The sequence below is a fragment of the Erigeron canadensis genome, chromosome 2 (assembly GCF_010389155.1).
Source record: "Erigeron canadensis isolate Cc75 chromosome 2, C_canadensis_v1, whole genome shotgun sequence".
Lineage (NCBI taxonomy): Eukaryota > Viridiplantae > Streptophyta > Magnoliopsida > Asterales > Asteraceae > Erigeron > Erigeron canadensis.
Genome location: NC_057762.1, coordinates 32,282,678 through 32,300,809, shown reverse-complemented (window position 1 = coordinate 32,300,809; position 18,132 = coordinate 32,282,678). Strand labels below are relative to the sequence as shown.

The window sequence follows — 18,132 nt, the reverse complement described above, 5'->3', positions numbered from 1 at the left end:
TGGAACACAATGTATGTACATATATGGACGCTGGGAGATAGGGGCATGATCAGCAAAGAAGCAATGGAGTCCATTGATTCGGTGGTATTACCGCAAGCAATGCTTTTTCTTCTAATTTGGTTAGTCGCATTTCTTCACAACACGCATTCTTCTCTTATTGCAAAAGAATATCCACCAAAGATGATTTTGATTATAGGTTAAACCCATAAATGAATCTGAAGAGTGCAGAGGAGAATCATCCAGTATGAAAAAATGACTGTTAGTCGGCCCGTGGCAACAAAAAACTAAATCCCGAGTTGTCACGAATTAAAGGTGGAGGCTCGACGTCTGAGATCTCTATCTGTTCCATTGACTTTGATATGTCATCAACTGAAAATGGAATGCTGCAGAAGAAAACCATGGAAAAACATCAGCAACAGCTAAGAGTAAAGAAAATATTAACATTCACCCATCATCATTGTTATTAATAATGTAGAGAAATGAACAACACGAGAAATATAGAGACGCTGATGAAGGAGCATAACTACAAATTGATATAGAAAGGATATAGGTAAACAAAGGTAACCTGGAATCATCATCCAACAGGAACGAATTGCTTATTGCGTTGTTTTCTTCAGTCATCATCACCCTCATGCTAGATATAACCTGGAAGATAATATTGATATGTCAAAGGGGCGGGTTAGGCAAGAGTAGGCAACTAGCCCATCCTTGCTATAACCATTGACTTCCTTTTATCGGGTCGGTCGAAACAGGCAGATTGGGTAGGGTTGACCTAAGTTTTTGCATAACACAATTTAGAAGGCTGTATGCATTAAAAAAACACTATAGGCGACTTGTAACGTATTTGACCCGTTCTGCTATTAGTTACTTTTAGAACATTTTAATCGGTTGATACACTCCAAACCAAGCCGACCATGCATCAATAAATGAGTCAAGATTGCCTCAGATGCCATTTATTCGACTTACATCTGGGGAGACACTATGCGTGCCGTATTTGTCATCCCAGTACATCGTACTGATTCGGTATAGCTGTTGTACACTAAGAACCTGTAGAACAAAGTAATGGTGGTTGAGACATGAGAGAAGTGTAAGATTATAGCAAATTTGGTTGTTTAGCATTATCACTCACGGGACAAAGACCACGACTGATTTCTTCCAGGGTTTTCTTCGGCTTTTGATGTATAACCTGAACTCATATACGCATGTAAATATTTTAGGCGGACATTTATCTCAATTCTGTCCTTAACCATAAATTAAGTCCTGTGAAAAAGATGATAATTTACCAGAAACCCTATAGCCTGTCTTATATGTTTAAGCTCATCCCAAGCCGAACCTGCATACTGCAGTTTGTTTTCTTGTTTAGCAAATATATGTAGAGGTGACTGAACTGGCAGGTTGGGTACAGGTCAAAACAAGTACTTTTTTTTGCTGTGCATCGAACTGGTCCAGTCAGATCGTGGCTGACATGAAACACTTTACTATCCATTTTTTTAATGTACAATAAGTTGTAAGTTTATAAACAAGATTACATAAACAGATAAACTACTCTATTATTTAATATGATATTTAATGTTTTAGATCATATAATGAAAAAGGTTTTGAGCCAAACATAAAAAAACCAATTTGGGCGATTTTTGACCCATTCAACCTTTTTGACTTGCCACAGATATTACTTAGCCCAATTGACCAGTTTATAAGCAAAAGGGTGGAACGTGCTACCTCTACATAGAAGTATCAAACGACATGAAAAATTACACACTCGTAGTATACCTCATCTGTTGCATTGTAACACCAGTCTTTTAACTCAGCAAGTCCTGCTTTAACATATTCCCCGTTGCTGAATGAACAGCATTCACGTCTCAAAAGAAGACTGCAGCGAAATGTGGTAGGAAACACAATCAGATTTGAAAGTGCATATGGATATTCAGAGAGATATAATATCTATGGGGTTAAAATATACCTATTAAACAGTTGAACATTGATGAACGAAAATATCTGTGTAAAAATTTTTCGGACCAAAAATGGAGGTACCTGCAAAAATCAATTAGAAGTGTAAAAAGCAAGGGAAATTTTGGATGCCAAGACAAAGCAATTTTCAAGTTCAGATGAGCACATTTTGGGTTGAAACAGGAAATTTTCAAGTGCAGGTCAAAACTGGCCCATTTTCTATTACGGGTCGAAACATCTTGGATCAAGTAGCATTGACCGCTAACACATCTTTGTACAATTTTTTAAGCTGTTACAGTTTGACGAATTTCAACCCATTTGACCCAATTCAGATAAAACACAACCTAAATCAATTATTATAAGTTCACAGATCAAAGTTCACTTCTTGGTTTTTTTCTTTTTTTAGAGAAAAGCACGCATACTGCTTTACAGATTTTGAGTTTAATAATAACATTAAAAACAAATATAAAAGATTAAAGAAATACAGATTCCACTAACATGATTTTTTTTTAACGTGTTCAAGAAATCTCCAAGGCTCTTCACGATCCCTTGCCAGTGAGCAATCAAAGCTTGTTGAGCTGCATTATTAACTGTTCGTGATGCCCCCTTTACTAAGCTTGCCCTTGAAGTTCTTGGTGCCTTTGATTAAATGTCATTTAGTGCAGCAAAGAAAGAAAATGATATGGTTGAGTATGTAAACTGATTTTTCTAAATTCACCCTTTTAACCAAATAAATGAGTCTGATTACCTGAATACACAGCCCAAGCAACGGAGATATCTCTTTCTTCAGATTATCTCGAATCATTCCATATATTTTTTCAACATATGCCGTAAGTTGTTGCTTAAAAAGCAAAGCGGGATACTTGGCTTCCACTTGGCTAACAGCATCCAGTGCACTCAAATTTCCATTGAGAAGGGAAAGATTCACTCCTTGAGGAGCTCCACGGAAACTCTACCAATAAAACATTTAGGGCCGTTTAAACAACAATAGTCTCATAACATTTACAACTTATGGATGGGTCGATTCAGACTATGTTTTTCATTTTGTTAATATAATTATCTGTAACTGGTCAAGGTGGTAAAATAAAAGAATGTTCACTGAAACGTAGACAGATCAAAGGTAAGTATGAAATTACAGTATTCATCCTCCCAAAAAGAGTAGCCGATGATCGACGACGTTGTGGGCCCAATCCAGCCGTGGCGCCACTTGCTTTGAGAGTGCGCTGGAGAAGAAGCAATAGAGTGGAGGCATTTGACAACCAATAGGCCAATATATCATTGTTATCCTGAGATTTCTTTTGATATACAAAAAACATAAATGCACTTAAGATACATGGAATAAATTGTAAAATTAGTATCAATACTAACATAGTTGAAAATAGTTTAAACCTCGATTGCATGACCTATGGTCTGGATGATGCGATCAAAAACAGTTGTCCGCTCAACTTCAAAAGATCTCCATTGAAGAAGGCATTTGTATATGGTACAGGCTGCAACCGGTCTATTCCCTGAAAATCCTACATGCTGTGCGATACATTTGATAAGCAACTCCTGATTCTCTATCTGTTTCTCGTTAAGTGATTTTTGTGGTTTGTCATCCAGTTCTGAAAGATCTCTTTGGTTCATTGAGACGCTATGCAGATCCTAGTATGTAATTAACAATACAAACATATGGTTAAAACTAACATGAAAAGGTTACAGCTAAAAAACTACATTGCAATGACTAAAGGTGGCAACTTCGACCCATGTACTTATAAATGAGTCGATATGGGTTGTGATCTATCTCAAAACACACCAGTTAAACATGTACTATAGCTAAAAGGGGAAGAGATCAAATAGGTGAATGGTACAAAACTCGTCTGAATTCAGTTTATAATGCATACAATCTCCTATATTGTTTTATTAAAAAGTTTGATTATATTTGCGTTAATAACGTCTCAATCATGGTTATTTAATGTTTTTACAAGAAATGGACAAAAGTGCTTGAGGTCAACCCATCCGGTACAAAAATATATGACCCCTTTTAACCAGAACTTGTTTCGGCCCACCCTCTTGCCCATATTGCCACTGCTAATTGTGAAATTAGTATTGTGATCAAGTAAAACAGTACAAGAGTTGGCTTCGGGTCTGGATATAAATGACCGCTATCAGATCTCTGCAAAGGAAAAATCAAAAATTTTGAAGTTACCATCAAACAACCTCAGGGTATTACATGCCACATTTAATGAGTATGGTATCTTTAAGAGTACCTGAAGGATGGATTTGGAACGTAAAAGAAACTTATTAGGTGTCATAGACACAGCTTGTTGGCGGAAGACCTTATTTTCGGATTCCAAATTTTGGAGCTCATCTTCCAGCCTGAGTACAATGAGACAAGAGAATGCATATCATGATATATTATTGCTCTTTTCTTCTTTTTTTCTTTCTTTCTTTTTTTTTTTTTTGTAATTGTGGTGTCTGACATTGGCTTGTTCATCTAAGTCCACCACCAAACAAATTCAAACCGGGTAAAGCTCTCCCAAAGGAAGACTGTTGTGACTTGTGAGTGAATGTTGATAATTAAAAATCCTTAATATGCTAACCTGGTAAGAGAATCTTGTAATTGCTGAGCTTTAATTTCCGAATCTTCTAACTTTTTCCGTCTTTCTTCGCTACACTCTTGTGATTCAGCATATTTCTTCTCTAAATCGGAAGAGTGCTGCTTTTCTGACTCCAACAACGCCTGCATTATGAAGTAAAATAGTATCTCATGATCTTAAAACAGCAAATAATATGCTCAGCAAACTACTCTTTCATGCTATTTGTGTATATTACCTTCAAATTTTCGACCTCTGCAGTCAACGATTCAACCTTTTTAGTATCTTCAATGATTACTTCTTTTTCCTGAATAACAGGAGGTGCTTCTTTGATAGCTTTCCTGGCTGCCTCTTTTTCCTGGACAATCGTTGCATTAGCCTCATCAAGCTTTTTTTGCAAAGCTTCCAAAGACTTTTGAAATTTTTGAGCCTCATTCGTTTTTGCTTCTTCCAAGTCAGTCTGGAGATGAGAACTCAAGATTAGCCATTGGAACATGTATCTCATAGTGCTTTCTTCCAGTGATGGAGCATTTTTCACCAATAGAAGTGGTAACTTGACCCATATTCTTATGTTTAATCTCTAAGGGGTCAAATGAATACATTATACTTTCAGAACGTGGGGTAAAAGAGAATCATCTGATTAAATTTTAATATACAATAATCAAAGTGTAACTCAAATTATAAAAACCTCCCAGAACATCTTATTAGATTAATTTAGTGAAGTAAAAAAGTTTTTATAATCATATCTGACATACTAAATATTACTATCAGTACCAGATATTACTCATTTTAGCCCATCTCATTTTGATCTATTACACAATCTGCCCTACCCTGGCCATTTTGCCACCTCTGCTTGACATTCATAGTTCACAAAGAAATGTTATCAGTACGTTACCCTTAAGCGTTTTTCCAACTGTAAACGCCATGTTAGATCTTCCAACTGCTTCTCGAGTTTATCTTTTGCTTCCTTAAGTGCACCTGTTTCCCGCGCAGCCTGCAACAAGATAAGCTACAGTTGATATCTAATTCTATAATCCAAAATATCTTGAGTTATGAATCATCATGCCATGATTTAAAAGAGGATTCGAGGTTGCAACTCACCATTTTCCGTTTGCATAACTCTCTCCTTGCCATTTTACCCCTCATTCTGCACTGTGTAAATACGGCTCCTTTCTTTAGCCTTTTATAGCGGGAAGAACATCTATGACAATGCCATTGAGCCTGGAGAACATGTAATTTAGACCCTTTGGGATAATAAGCTACAAATTTCTAGGTGACGATTGGGTTATACTTTGCATCTAGTGGGTCAAATTTAAATTTTGGCTTAAAGAAAAATGGGTTGAGCGGATCAAAGGTCACTCAAAACTTATTCAAAATGCATTGTAGTGTTATAACTATATTTAATATATTCATTGTTTGTATAATTCAAATAAGAAAAATTAAAAAACTGTTTTCAGGATGGAACCTGACCTGACACAGTTTGAAAGTTTACCCATTCTGAACAGAACAAGTTTTGACCCATTTCCAACTCATCCATTTTGCCTATACAATATGAACATGAATGGTTAACCTATGAGCGGATATTGACTTTAACCTGAATTTTGATTGCGGCTTTAGTTTGTTTCTGTAATTTGAATTCCTTACGTGCCTTCATAGCACGTACGTCCATTTGAACTTTAAGTGCCGACTCGCGGAGCCTTCTGTAGGCTTTAGAAGCATGATATTTACGCACGTTCTTCTGGATCTTTATAGCAGCTGTAATCTTTCGTAGTTTTTCAAAAGTTTTGCAAGCCAATCTACCTAAAAGTCAATGGAGTTACACATGTACAGTTTTAACAATAGTTCAATAAGTAAAAGATGATATATTTCAAACCATTCTGTTATGAATAAGTTTAGAGAATTTGGGTCAAATGAGTTAGAAGTTTCCTCTTTAACCCAACCTGACTGACCCAACCAATTTATCACTTGTAAGTTCAGAAGATATATATTCCAGAGGCTCACCTCTGCAAAACGATTGTATGATAACTGAAGACTTCCGAATCGCAATGAACCGTTTGTGAAAAATGTGAGTCCGTATCCGCCTTTGAATAGTTTGTGCTGCGCTGCTAAGGACTTCTGTTCTCCTCGCATCCAGTTCTGCCATTTGTCCAGCCCTCAGGAAAACCTTTGTTTTACCAATCTGTGTAGATAATCATTTGGCTATTAGTGTTCATTCATAGATATAATTCACAGGCATACATAGATATATTAGTACACACATATATGTAACTGTATGTATGCATACATACCTGAAAGCCTTTGATTCCCTTCTTTTCTAGAATCTTCGCACAGGCAACCTTGTCATCATAGCTGGTTAAGATGGTAACAAAGTATTTTAAATATATAGTATTACAAACTGACATGAAAATACCTAAAATTAATTTAGTGTTACAATTGAGGGTGAAGAAAAATTTTACCTGCCTGTTAAGACTTCAGGGGCAAGAAGTCCAAATCTGTTTACAAACTCAAAGAAAGGACGACGTGTAGGATAACCAGCACAGCTAATTCTGATTGCCTCTAAAACACCCTAAAAGAGAAGAAAAATTAGTCACATACAAGTGAAGAATAAATAACATAAGGCCACCATATATAATAAATTAGATGTTGTGCAGTTTTAATCCATTTGCATGGAAAAAGAGTAAACTCGGGTTGTAATATGAATTATTTGGAAAAATAGTTCAAGTTGTATTATAGTAGTTTAATTTTAATGGGGTTAAACAGGTCGAGCGGTAAATGCCACAATGTTCTAAATCATTATATTTGAAGGAAAATATATCTTCGTTTTCGCTGTATCGTTTTTGTAATCATTATTTAACCGACGTATGTTGATCTATTACCCGACCGGCCCAATCACCCACTTTTCCATCTCTGAAAATAGTACGGAGTAAGATAGATAAAAATAAAATAGGTTAGTGTACTCACACCACACCGCAATTGTTGCAAGATGTTGGCATTCTCAAATATGGCAGGTTTCAGTTGGTTATTTGGTTTTACACATCTAATATAGTGAGGTTCTGTTGCATTTAGTGTCTCCATGAGTTGTTGCAATTGTAACTGCATCAATTAGTTGCATGTTAGTGTAGTAAACATGCAAGAGTAATCCTCACCACTTTTGAGAACATAGAAGAAGACCAGCGTAAGAGGAAACGGGTCAAATGGTCCAAATGTCAAACAGCTCAAAAGTCATCCAGAGTGTACTTAAAATGCATAAATATAGATACCTTAAAACGAGACCCAATTGAAGAAAACTTGGAAGATTTGGGAGACTCTTCAGCAATTGGAGGGAAGAGGCCAGCAACGAAGGAGCATCTAGAATCACCCAACAGGTCTTGGTGTTCAGGGACCACATAGTCTTTATTTTTGTCAAGAAATTGATTAGATCTGTATTGGACCTGAAATTGGATGTAAAAAGGTATAAGAAGAGAAATTTACAAAATTTGTTAGCATGATTTGACTAAAACACATACCTCTCCGGCATAATGTGCAATTGTAAAATCTGTTCGTGACAGCTTGGGCTTGACAAAGCGTTTGTGATTTTTGAAGGTCTGATAAAGCTTGTTTGAAAATGTTTCGTGTGTAGACTTCGGGAACATACTAAAATTAAACATGGAATTATAAAAGTAGTTAGCTAAAATTACAAACCATAATTATAAGGAAAATGAAGTATGTAATCAGTAGAAGTGGCAAAATAGGCAAGTTAGGCGGGGCAGATAATGGGGTCAAAACGGGTTACTTTGTGCTTGTCAGGTGACGTTGGATTGACCCAAAATACTTTTTGCTCTATATTTTAGTTTTTTTCCCCAGTTTTTGTAAATAGTTGGTGCGTCACATATGGTTCGGCCTGTTTGACTCTTTCGAAAAGAAAATAACTGGGTTAAAATTGTCACCCTTTATGATTAGACCCTTTAAATTTCAAAAAATATAAAGCAAGGAATGAATTACCAAGCTTCATCAAGGAGGGCAATGATTCCGCCAGGTTTCTGCATTACAAATACAAGTTCAGAAAGCTATATAGTTCACCAAAGATAAGTCAACCTGTATTATATTTCTCATAAACTGTTAAAAATAAATTTATTAATAACTCTAGATTATTTTCCTAAACCCCCGGTGATAAATAGACACACATATCCACACACACAAGATATATCTATATGTACGTAATTTTATGCAGCTATTATGAACTTAAAGTGATAATACCTTTTCAATGAGATCTAAAACATCTTGGTTATCGACAAACTCAATGTAGCTCCAATCTATTGCCTCTTTCGTATATTCTTCTTGCTCCATTTTAAATACATGCTGAAACTCAAAATTACGGCCACTTTTCAGCTAAATTCTTATAAGACCTTAGACTATAATTGCAGTTAGAAGATCAACCATTTACCTGATTAAAGTGCTGCTGCAGTTTCTCATTTGTGAAGTTAATGCAAAATTGCTCAAAGCTGCGAGTGCGATGTTCGTTAAGAAGTGCATTCAGTTAAATTACATCTATTTTTTCAAAGTTAACATGTAGCTATATTATTGAACCAAAAATGTAGTTGGTTGTCACCTGTTATGCTTGAAGCTTTCAAAACCGTAGATATCAAGAACCCCGATCAGATTCTTTGAGGTACGGTCTTGTCCAATTGAGACATTAATCTTTTCCACGAGCCTGCAGATATTGAAGACATATCTTTTATTCAGATGTTAACTTAAGAGATTATTCTGATGGAATCAGAGAACCTGCTACTCTAGTGACTTTCTAATAGATGTGGCAATCTTTGACCTGTTAACTACAGACGGGTCGTCGGGTCAATATGGCTTTGTTTAGGTAAAATAAAGCTTAAGCTTAAAATTTGACATAACCTACGTGCGTTCATTGCACAACACTCCCAATAAACTCATTCAGAAAGTTGAGTTTATCATTGAAATAATATAACTTTTATGAAATAACAAAAGGTATTTTGGATCAACCTGGCCCGGATCAGCCCTCACAAAACTTCACTTGATTTGACCCGAACCTGTTACAACCCACTCATTTTGCCACATCTTAGCTTTAAGACAGATTCATACCAATCAAATAATCTGGAATATATTGTTTTAGCCAACCCATCCCTGCTGACTGCTGCACTAAGAGGATCGAGACTTCTTCTTATAATTTCTTCTGGAGTGATCATCACTCGTTTACACAATGCATCTTCCAGACCCACAGAATCACACCTGATGTAAAGCTCATAAACTTCACTATCTTTCAATAACAGCTTTCAGGATACAAAAACGTTTCAGAACTTGGATACAGATATACCTAAGAAGTTCTGCAGTCATCTTTAGATGAAATTTAGCTCTATCGTCTTTCAGAACTGAAGAATCGACCTCTTTCCCTTTGGTGAATTCAATATTTCCAAGATGAAGAATCGCAGCAGTAACTCTAAAAATTGCTTCCTGTTGTACCGGAAATGTAATAACTCTTTGAGAAGTCATTGAGTTACAAGAGGTACAAAATAGGTGGGTTGGGTAATGGGTCAGGTGGATCTAGTTAGGTTGACCGGTAAACGCTTTTAAGTTTTATTTTAATCTTTATATTATACTTTTATTTAATGTTTTGAATACGGTAATTAAAACTATACTATTACAATGATACTCAAAGTATTGAAATCAGAGGTTTTATGGAATTCGAATACACTTAAGGTGACCTTCAACCTGTTCCCATTTAGCTATTTCTTTCAACTTTACCGATTTGACCCGTACAAACTTGTTTGCGTGTAATGGGTCGAGACTTGCATTAAGTAAAGTGAAAAGAAATGCTGATGGATATACCTGTTCTTCCTTGCTTATTCCAACAATATCCATAGCTCTCCTTGTGGCAAGATATTCATGGGCATCATTAACATCAGCCAGTTCATAGCATTTTGACTGGTTCAAATAGTGAAAAGATTTTGGGCTTCCCAATTTGTACTTCTCAATTTCCTGATTAAAAAAACACATGACCACATGTTGTAGAAGTATTTTGATGACAACTTTACTTACGAAAAAAGTTACCTCCTGTGGTGCTGCACATAGAAGGTAAAAACAATGATAGTTGCGCTCGGGATCATTTATTTGGCAAACACGAGACCTTTCTAAGAGATAAGTCCTGATGGCTGCTCCTGATATTCTTCCATGCTTATCAAATTGGATCTCAACAAATTTTCCAAAACGGCTGACCCATTGTTAAATAAAAAAGAAAATTGAAGTTAAACTTTCAGTGCAATGTCACAAAATTGTGACTTATCCTTGAAATGAAACTCGGGGTGGCCATATGGGCAGGCTGTGAAAGTTGGGAAATGGATCAAAATTGGCTCAGTTTGCAATTATCATTTTTTAGTACAGGCTAGGTAATCTGTCAATGTGCTTGTAAGGACTAAAAGTAGACCGTAGTCCCTTGGCCTAGGTTCTTGTCATATGCGTGATCACGCATCAACCTATAGGTTATGGGTTATATAGTCCCATGGTGGAAACTTGTAAATATGTGTGAAATTTGTGTTGATGTGTTTAGTTGCCTATTTTTCCAACTGATGCATATCTTTTGACCCATTCCCCTTTAGCTAAGATTTTTCTTCTATCTGTTTGAAATAAAAGACAATCCAAGGTGTTAAATTTTTAAGTAAATGGGTCGACATTGCCACTTCTAACTATAAAAGAATCTTACTTGTCTCTTTGAGGTAGCTACCTTATTTACTATCAAGAAACGCTAAAGATAGAATTTCAAGCCTAATAAAAGTAATGTTATTTGGCAAATCACCTGGAATTGTTATTTCTAACAGTTTTAGCATTGCCAAATGCTTCGAGAACTGGATTTGACTGCACTCACAATGGTGGCATTAGCTTAATCAGTATGAGATAATCATATAAAAATGTCAGCTGCCAAAAACTACAGAATAATCAAGTAGTTTTAATATAGAACTATACGTCATGTATCATACTTCGAGAACTTGTTGCTCAACAGTGCGACCTTCAGTAGCTTTCCGGCCACCCAAATAAGCAAGGTATCGCATAAGCATTTTGGTTGTTTCAGTTTTACCTGCTCCACTTTCACCACTAACCAAAATCGAATTGCTTTTTCCCTCTTTGATCATAGCCCTGATTTCATCAAAGATCAAGTTATCTTTCAATAAATGAGCATATGTATATATAATTGCCAATTCCGTTCAAATAATGAAAATCACCTGTAAGAGACATCTGCAACTGCAAATACATGAGGACTCAGTTCTCCAAAAGGCGCTCCCTTGTATTCATCCATCATATGGCCGTCATACAAATGAGGCAGCTTTTGAAACGGGTTTATAGCAATTAGAATATTTCCAGTGTAAGTCTGTCATGGTTGAAACAGATGAGGATTCAGAAAAACTATATAGATATATACATATCAACATGAAAGGCTACTTACATAAATTTCATTGAGCTCGTATCTGATTCTTAAGTTCTGTAAGACTCCTGGCTCATGCAAATAAGATAGTTTCGTCATATCATCAACACCACCAGCTGGAGCCTCCATATCCTTAGGATATACTTTGGATAACTTAGCAACAACCTGCAAGAAAAGGAATACAAATAAATTAGTCCAAATAGCCCATTAGACACTGTGCTAATTCGAAGCACAATATGATCAACCTACCTTTTTAAGGTCATGAGTCTCGATCTCAGCTTCTTGCCCGGTAATCTTTGTGACCTCCCCCTCAATCCATGCATTGTTGGGATCTTCAACCCAAACATGAGACCCTACTATGATATTCACCGCCGTACTCTGTTGTACATTAAATTTAACCACAAACACATCATAAGTCTATCTAATATCCTCAAAAAACCGTATTTAACAACTGCGTATCTATGCACACATGTATAAATGTATGGTTATTTAAAACTCTGCCTAGTGAGTACTGTAACACCAAATAGAAATATCTTCCCAACATCGATGCTAAATATTTAGAATGTTGCATATATTTGTCATGTCCTTTTGCCTACTAATCTAAGAGGTTTAAGTCCACTGCCACACAAACTTAAACCAGGTAAAGCTCTCCGAAAGGAAATTTGGCACGGCAACACAAAGGTTTGAACCTCGGACATCCAATTCAGCAACCCTAATTGGTAGGTAATTTGTCCTCATATATCCTATCTACAAGTGCCTAATTAACAATCTTAATATTGCATTACGCAGGCGTTTCAAGGAATATAAATCAAGAAAAAATTTAACGTTGTATAAATAAACTTGACAACATTCATATCTCAATATTGCATTCAAAAGTACCAATCTAGTACAATAAAAATATGCAGCATGAACATATCACATATCATAATGCAAAACAATAACATCAACAAAAATAGAAACGAAGAACGAAAAAAGGCATAATTCCCTTACCATTTTTTTCAAAACTTCAACGAAACCTTAACAATATTCTTCCAAAAGATATCCAAAATTATATATTCTCTGTCTAACGTATATAAATCAGAGCTCGTTTCATCTCGAGCTAGTTTTAGATCAATTCCATTGATCTGCTGGCAATATGTTGATCTGCAGTTCGATAATATACACAATTGATACTTGGAAAAAACATAACAAAAACCAATTTTCTTTTTCTTATGTTAGTTACATATATTTGTAATTTCGGGTCAATTTTTTGTTTTTGTGTCAAAATTTTACAACAATAATTTTTTGTGTCTTTCTTTGTTTGAGGATATGACATGGTTCAATAGCTTTCCTGTGAAGTCGGATCATGTGTCGCTTATACACAATTCTCTCGGAGATTCAATGTAACGTACGTCCCTATTTTTATATGTATACAATTACTTTGCATATATATATTAGTTATACCAAATTGTTCAAAACATTTTGAGAGGGCTCCTTATTGTTGCTTCTTTTATTTCTATTTTCGGTTTTCCAACTTCATTCCACTTTATCATTAAAATTGATTTTCAACTAACATACTCTTACAATCTTAATTATGGCTATATAAAAAATGGTCGATAAGCTGAGAAAACGGGATCAGATCGGAGATTGCTCATCTTAGGAGGCGAGTCGGATCTAATCAGACTACAAATCGATCAACAGATAAAATCGGGTCAACATTGGTAAAACTAGACCGATTCAGATCAAAAATCGGCCGACTCAGATCAAAACTCTGGTCAACTTTTTTTATTTAAAGAGCAATGCTAAATTGAAAAACATTTTTTAAAAAAACATTTAGAAACACATATGGTATGTGAAGTGGTCCGAGAGAGAAAAAATAAAAAATAATACATTGATAAGATTTAAATGGTGGAAATTATGCTTATAAAATTTTGTTTGAGTGATCGATGCGAATCGTCCTTGTGGTTTGTTTAAAAAGTTTGGGTTCGTCCTTTAACTTATAAAACATCAGTGACAATCCTTTATAGGCGGATAATGTTCGGATTTGATCATTTACAATAACAAACATCAACTATAATCCGTTAAGTCCCCACGTGCATTTCACGAAAGGGTGTTATGGTCATTTCCAATACAAGTGATAATTACACAAGCAAACCTAAAAAACTAAAATCAACTGGATAAATACATACATATAAACAATTCACATATATGTGTACAATACATCCATCTATATCTCTGTTCTACCAGCTTGATTCTCTATCAAATCGATTCTTATATATATGCACACACACAAAAGCAGATCTCTTAGACATCATCATCACTGCCGCCTCTCGTCCTTTTTTTTAGATCTTATATCTAATAAATAGTCCCTTTAAAGATTCAAACTATGATTTTCAAAAGAAAGTAAACAACTTACAGAAGACAATGAAATACAAGATGATGTTTGATGATGATGATGCGAAGAAGAAGAAAGAACAAAAGGGTGAAGACGAATGGCCAAAGATTCAGGATAAAGTGGAGTGAATTGTTGTTTGACCCGGATCCGACTCATGTAGTGGTAGTCGGGCTAACGGGTGTATTGGCATCGGGAAGTGTTCACATATATATTGTGGCAACCTTTTGTTAGGCCGGTGCTTATAAACGTCTATGAGGGAGCGTCCAATGACGTGTAGAAGCTGGACGTCATCGGCAGTGAGCATCCTGCGTCCTGCGTCCGAGCGAAATTTCTTCACCAAGAAGTTGGAGGACGGAGGAGAGGTGGGGCCACGGAGATAATTTCGTTTGTTTTTCTTTTTTGCTTTCATGGTTTGTAAAACATACACATACGTATGCGTATGCTGTATATATGTTCATATATGTATTATATGTAGTTGTGAAGAAGACGATAAGCACATATATACATATATTTATATAATAACCAATTTTCATTTATACCCCTATAGTATAATATATTTATGTTATAACTCTTGAGTTTTAAAAGTTATCAATTTAGTCCTTAAATTGTTATTTCTATTTTATATTTTTTAGATTTTATTTATACCCTTATATATTTTCATTTATACCCCTATAGTTATTTAATTTTATGTTTAAGTAATTGAAAATTATAAAAGAATTAATGATGTGGCGAAAAAGTTCTGAAGAAGTTGTCCTTATAAACAGTTAGTGTCCTAAGGAGAGTCCTGAATAATGTGATGCTGACGTGGCAGACAAGAAGTCCTAAAAACTCCCTGCCTAAAAGCATTGGCCTTATATCCTTTGCTTTTTGATTGCTCTTGTTTTTAATTTTAATCTTATTATTTTGTTTTGATTTACGTAATCTAAATAGCAGTGTTGGTAGTATCTTGGAAAAAAAATGATGAAGCTTTATCTAGCTTCTAGAAGTCTAGATTCATTTGTACAGTTAGGGGTTATTCTAGTTTGTTACCTTTGCCAGATAGATTTTCAAAAAAAATCATTTTAGTGAGTTTGATTTATGTAAAACATGTACTTGAAGTGCAGATAAGAATTCGGGGTAAAAAAGAAGGACGGGGAAAGTGATGAAAAAGCTATCATGGATAAAGGTAAAAATGACCATCATACCCGTATGAGGAATGCACTTGAGAGACTTAAGAGATTACGATTGATGTTTGTATCGTAAATGATCAGGCCTGAAGATTATTCGCCTATAACGGATTGTCACTGATGCTTTGAAAGTCAAAGGATGAAGTCAGACTTCTTAAACAAGTCACAAGAAAAATTCGTGTTAATCACTCATTTTGTTTTTTAAATTTATGTAAATTTAGAATTACTATTAACGTAAGCTGGTATAAGTTTTTGTTAATTGTTTAAACCTTTGAGGTATTATATATGTAAATGCTTTTAAACAATTACTCATATGTTTTAAATTTGAAGTTTTTTAGATATAATTACATAAACTATTATCTTATATATTAAAAACCTTATCCGATTTCTCCCTAATTCAACCCCGAGTTTTTAAAAAATCTTGATTCCTCATCTCGTTGATCCGATCCCGAGTTAAGAGTTTCTCAATACTAATTAGTTTTACCAATAATCCATCTTCACTTTATTTTAACTTTATTTTATGTAAAATATTGATTATATATTAATGTTCCAAAAGATCCTGTTGAATCCTCTTAAAACCTCTAAATTATAACAAGTGAATTCTATTAACTCTTTTTTTTCAATCTCAACTATTAATTTACCACATGTCATGATTATATAATTAAGAAGATTTTTAGAAAGTTTAATTAAGAAAATTTATCATTTTTCTTATTCTATTATAAATATTATCAAACCTTTTATTTAATTGAAAAAGAAATAAAATATGTGGTTTGTAAAGGACTTTGGTCCATCACCTTTCGTCATCTTTTTCACTTATTACTCTTCAGTAGGGGCGGGGTCTAATGCCCCTCTCCAAATTTAAATTTTGTCATATATTTTTAATTTTTTTATAAAATTTTAAAATTTTTTTATAGGTTTTTAACATTTTGCCCCCTTTAGATATATTATTTATAAGTTTTCTAAGTTTGCCCCCTTTGAAATTTTTTTCTGATATCGCCTCTACTCTTAATTAATCCGACGAGAGCAAAAGGTCTTCAAAACTGATGTGGGCGTGCTTATGATGATGTCATTTCTTTTAAAAGGTTGTTTATTTGCTCTCGGAGCATATGTATGCACACATGGAACATGAACATGATTTGACTAATAAAAACCTTATCCATGTATTTTGATATTTTACCTTTAAAATATTAAAATCACAAAATTTCTATGAGAATATTTTATTGTTCTTCCATTTAATTTCGGATTCATCTTAAAGGAAAAGTTAGGGCCCTAAAAGATAACATGGGGATGACACGTACATATGTTATTTTTTTTTATCTTTTGTTATTGCTATATGCTAGCTGGAGTGAAATTTCAATGAGTACAGAACTACGTACAGATATTTATTTTCATCACCCCCTAAGAGCATATAGTCAATTCATTTTAGTTTTGCTTATGATTCAAATTTCATTTATTAAAAAAAAATTTAAAAAATAAACGACCTTATGTTTCTTGTGGAATCTACAGGGGTACGTAACTTAGATTTAGGTATTGTAATTAAACTTGTAAAACTTCTTTAAAGATGTGTATCTTTTTTATATGAATATATATATGATCAAATTTGTTTTTGCTTAATTAACGTTGCATTTTCAAAAAATATCTTGTAAAAATAAATAATAACTTGTAAAAATAATTATATAGCTTGTAAATGTAAATGTTAAAAGTGAGCATAATATTATATATATAGTCAATTCATTTGTAGTCTCCATGCTTTAAAAAACTGAATAGGCAAGCCAACGTACACGGCCATATATATATAGGGGACTTTCAATTCTTACACTTTTGTTTGTAATATACGAGTACTATACGATCAATACAATACTCGTATAATTCATGGTAATTAGCTAGGTACAACTTTCCCACATCGCTTGCCCGCTTTGTGACGATCGACAACACCGAGACACGTACACCTGATCGATCAATCACATGCATGATGCATATATAGTACCATATATCACGAGTAGTCTCGCAATTAATTAATCAATTTGTTAGCATCTGGTGCAAATTGCCTCCCTCATGCATTTCAGGCGATGGATTATGACCTCTTTCATGAGAACATGCAGCTTACTATCGATCGGGTTCCCGACTACAAAACAAAGGGATACTAAACCTGATAATCTTGATTAATTACTTGTTGCGTCATTTGGAAATCATGACGAAAAGGTCTTCTCAAATCAAAACGCCAGACCAATAATGAAGATCATGCATGGAAAAGAATTACGGAGTAATTAAAAACACACTAACAACTTTTGGCTAACTGCATGCGAGGTCATCACAATACAAGGACCTAGCTAGCTAGAATCCTAGTTTGGAGTTCTTGGAGCACTTTTAATTTGTAATCACTGTTTTATGTTGTCAATTTTTATCTTTCAGGGGAAAGGTGTAATCGGCTTATATTATCAGCAAAAATCATCGGCTAGCATCGGCAATTTGGCAAAGCTATAGCACATGCATCGACAAGTTTAATCGGCAACTTTTGGCAAGGTATTTGGCCGATGTAAGTGAACGTTGGGGGCTGACATGTGAACGTTGGGAGCGTGTTTTTTTTAAAATTTTTTGGTTGGCAACAATTGGCAAAAGTTGGCAAAAAAAAAACCAACTATACCA

General features: G+C 34.7%; 1 protein-coding gene across 7 annotated transcripts; it reads right to left on the bottom strand.

The window, feature by feature from the left end:
• Positions 1-259: 259 nt before the first annotated feature.
• LOC122587029 (myosin-11-like) lies at positions 260-12,341 on the bottom strand. 7 transcript variants are annotated; one of them, XM_043759091.1, is made up of 37 exons: positions 12,196-12,316; positions 11,968-12,111; positions 11,747-11,892; positions 11,504-11,660; positions 11,323-11,381; positions 10,581-10,740; positions 10,359-10,508; positions 9,847-9,983; positions 9,615-9,761; positions 9,112-9,213; positions 8,947-9,004; positions 8,760-8,861; positions 8,505-8,542; positions 8,030-8,156; positions 7,784-7,954; positions 7,485-7,616; positions 6,980-7,089; positions 6,812-6,872; positions 6,525-6,702; positions 6,118-6,323; positions 5,625-5,744; positions 5,419-5,517; positions 4,762-4,983; positions 4,530-4,669; positions 4,197-4,305; positions 4,058-4,102; positions 3,337-3,591; positions 3,084-3,242; positions 2,696-2,899; positions 2,446-2,586; positions 1,961-2,031; positions 1,771-1,870; positions 1,284-1,340; positions 1,130-1,186; positions 967-1,047; positions 566-645; positions 260-383 (listed from the first exon to the last, which is right to left on the bottom strand). In XM_043759091.1, the coding sequence occupies exons 2-37, from the start codon at positions 12,073-12,075 to the stop codon at positions 260-262; spliced, it is 4,413 nt and encodes a 1,470-aa protein (XP_043615026.1). In that variant the 5' UTR covers positions 12,076-12,111; positions 12,196-12,316. The 7 variants fall into 7 exon arrangements, with proteins under 7 accessions (XP_043615026.1, XP_043615031.1, XP_043615027.1 ...); XM_043759096.1 differs by lacking the exon at positions 4,058-4,102 and having other exon boundaries at positions 3,084-3,233; positions 3,337-3,560; positions 4,136-4,305; positions 12,196-12,341; XM_043759092.1 differs by lacking the exon at positions 4,058-4,102 and having other exon boundaries at positions 3,337-3,580; positions 4,147-4,305; positions 12,196-12,318.
• Between the last annotated feature and the right edge of the window lie 5,791 nt (positions 12,342-18,132).

Coding starts and splice junctions, on each gene's coding strand:
- LOC122587029 (XM_043759091.1), bottom strand. CDS start 12,075: ATGGAGGCTCCAGCTGGTGGTGTTGATGATATGACGAAACTATCTTAT. Junction 9,214..9,614: donor TATTCCAGATTATTTGATTG/GTATGAATCTGT, acceptor CAATATCTGCAG/GCTCGTGGAAAAGATTAATG. Junction 2,032..2,445: donor ACACGTTAAAAAAAAATCAT/GTTAGTGGAATC, acceptor TGATTTTTGCAG/GTACCTCCATTTTTGGTCCG.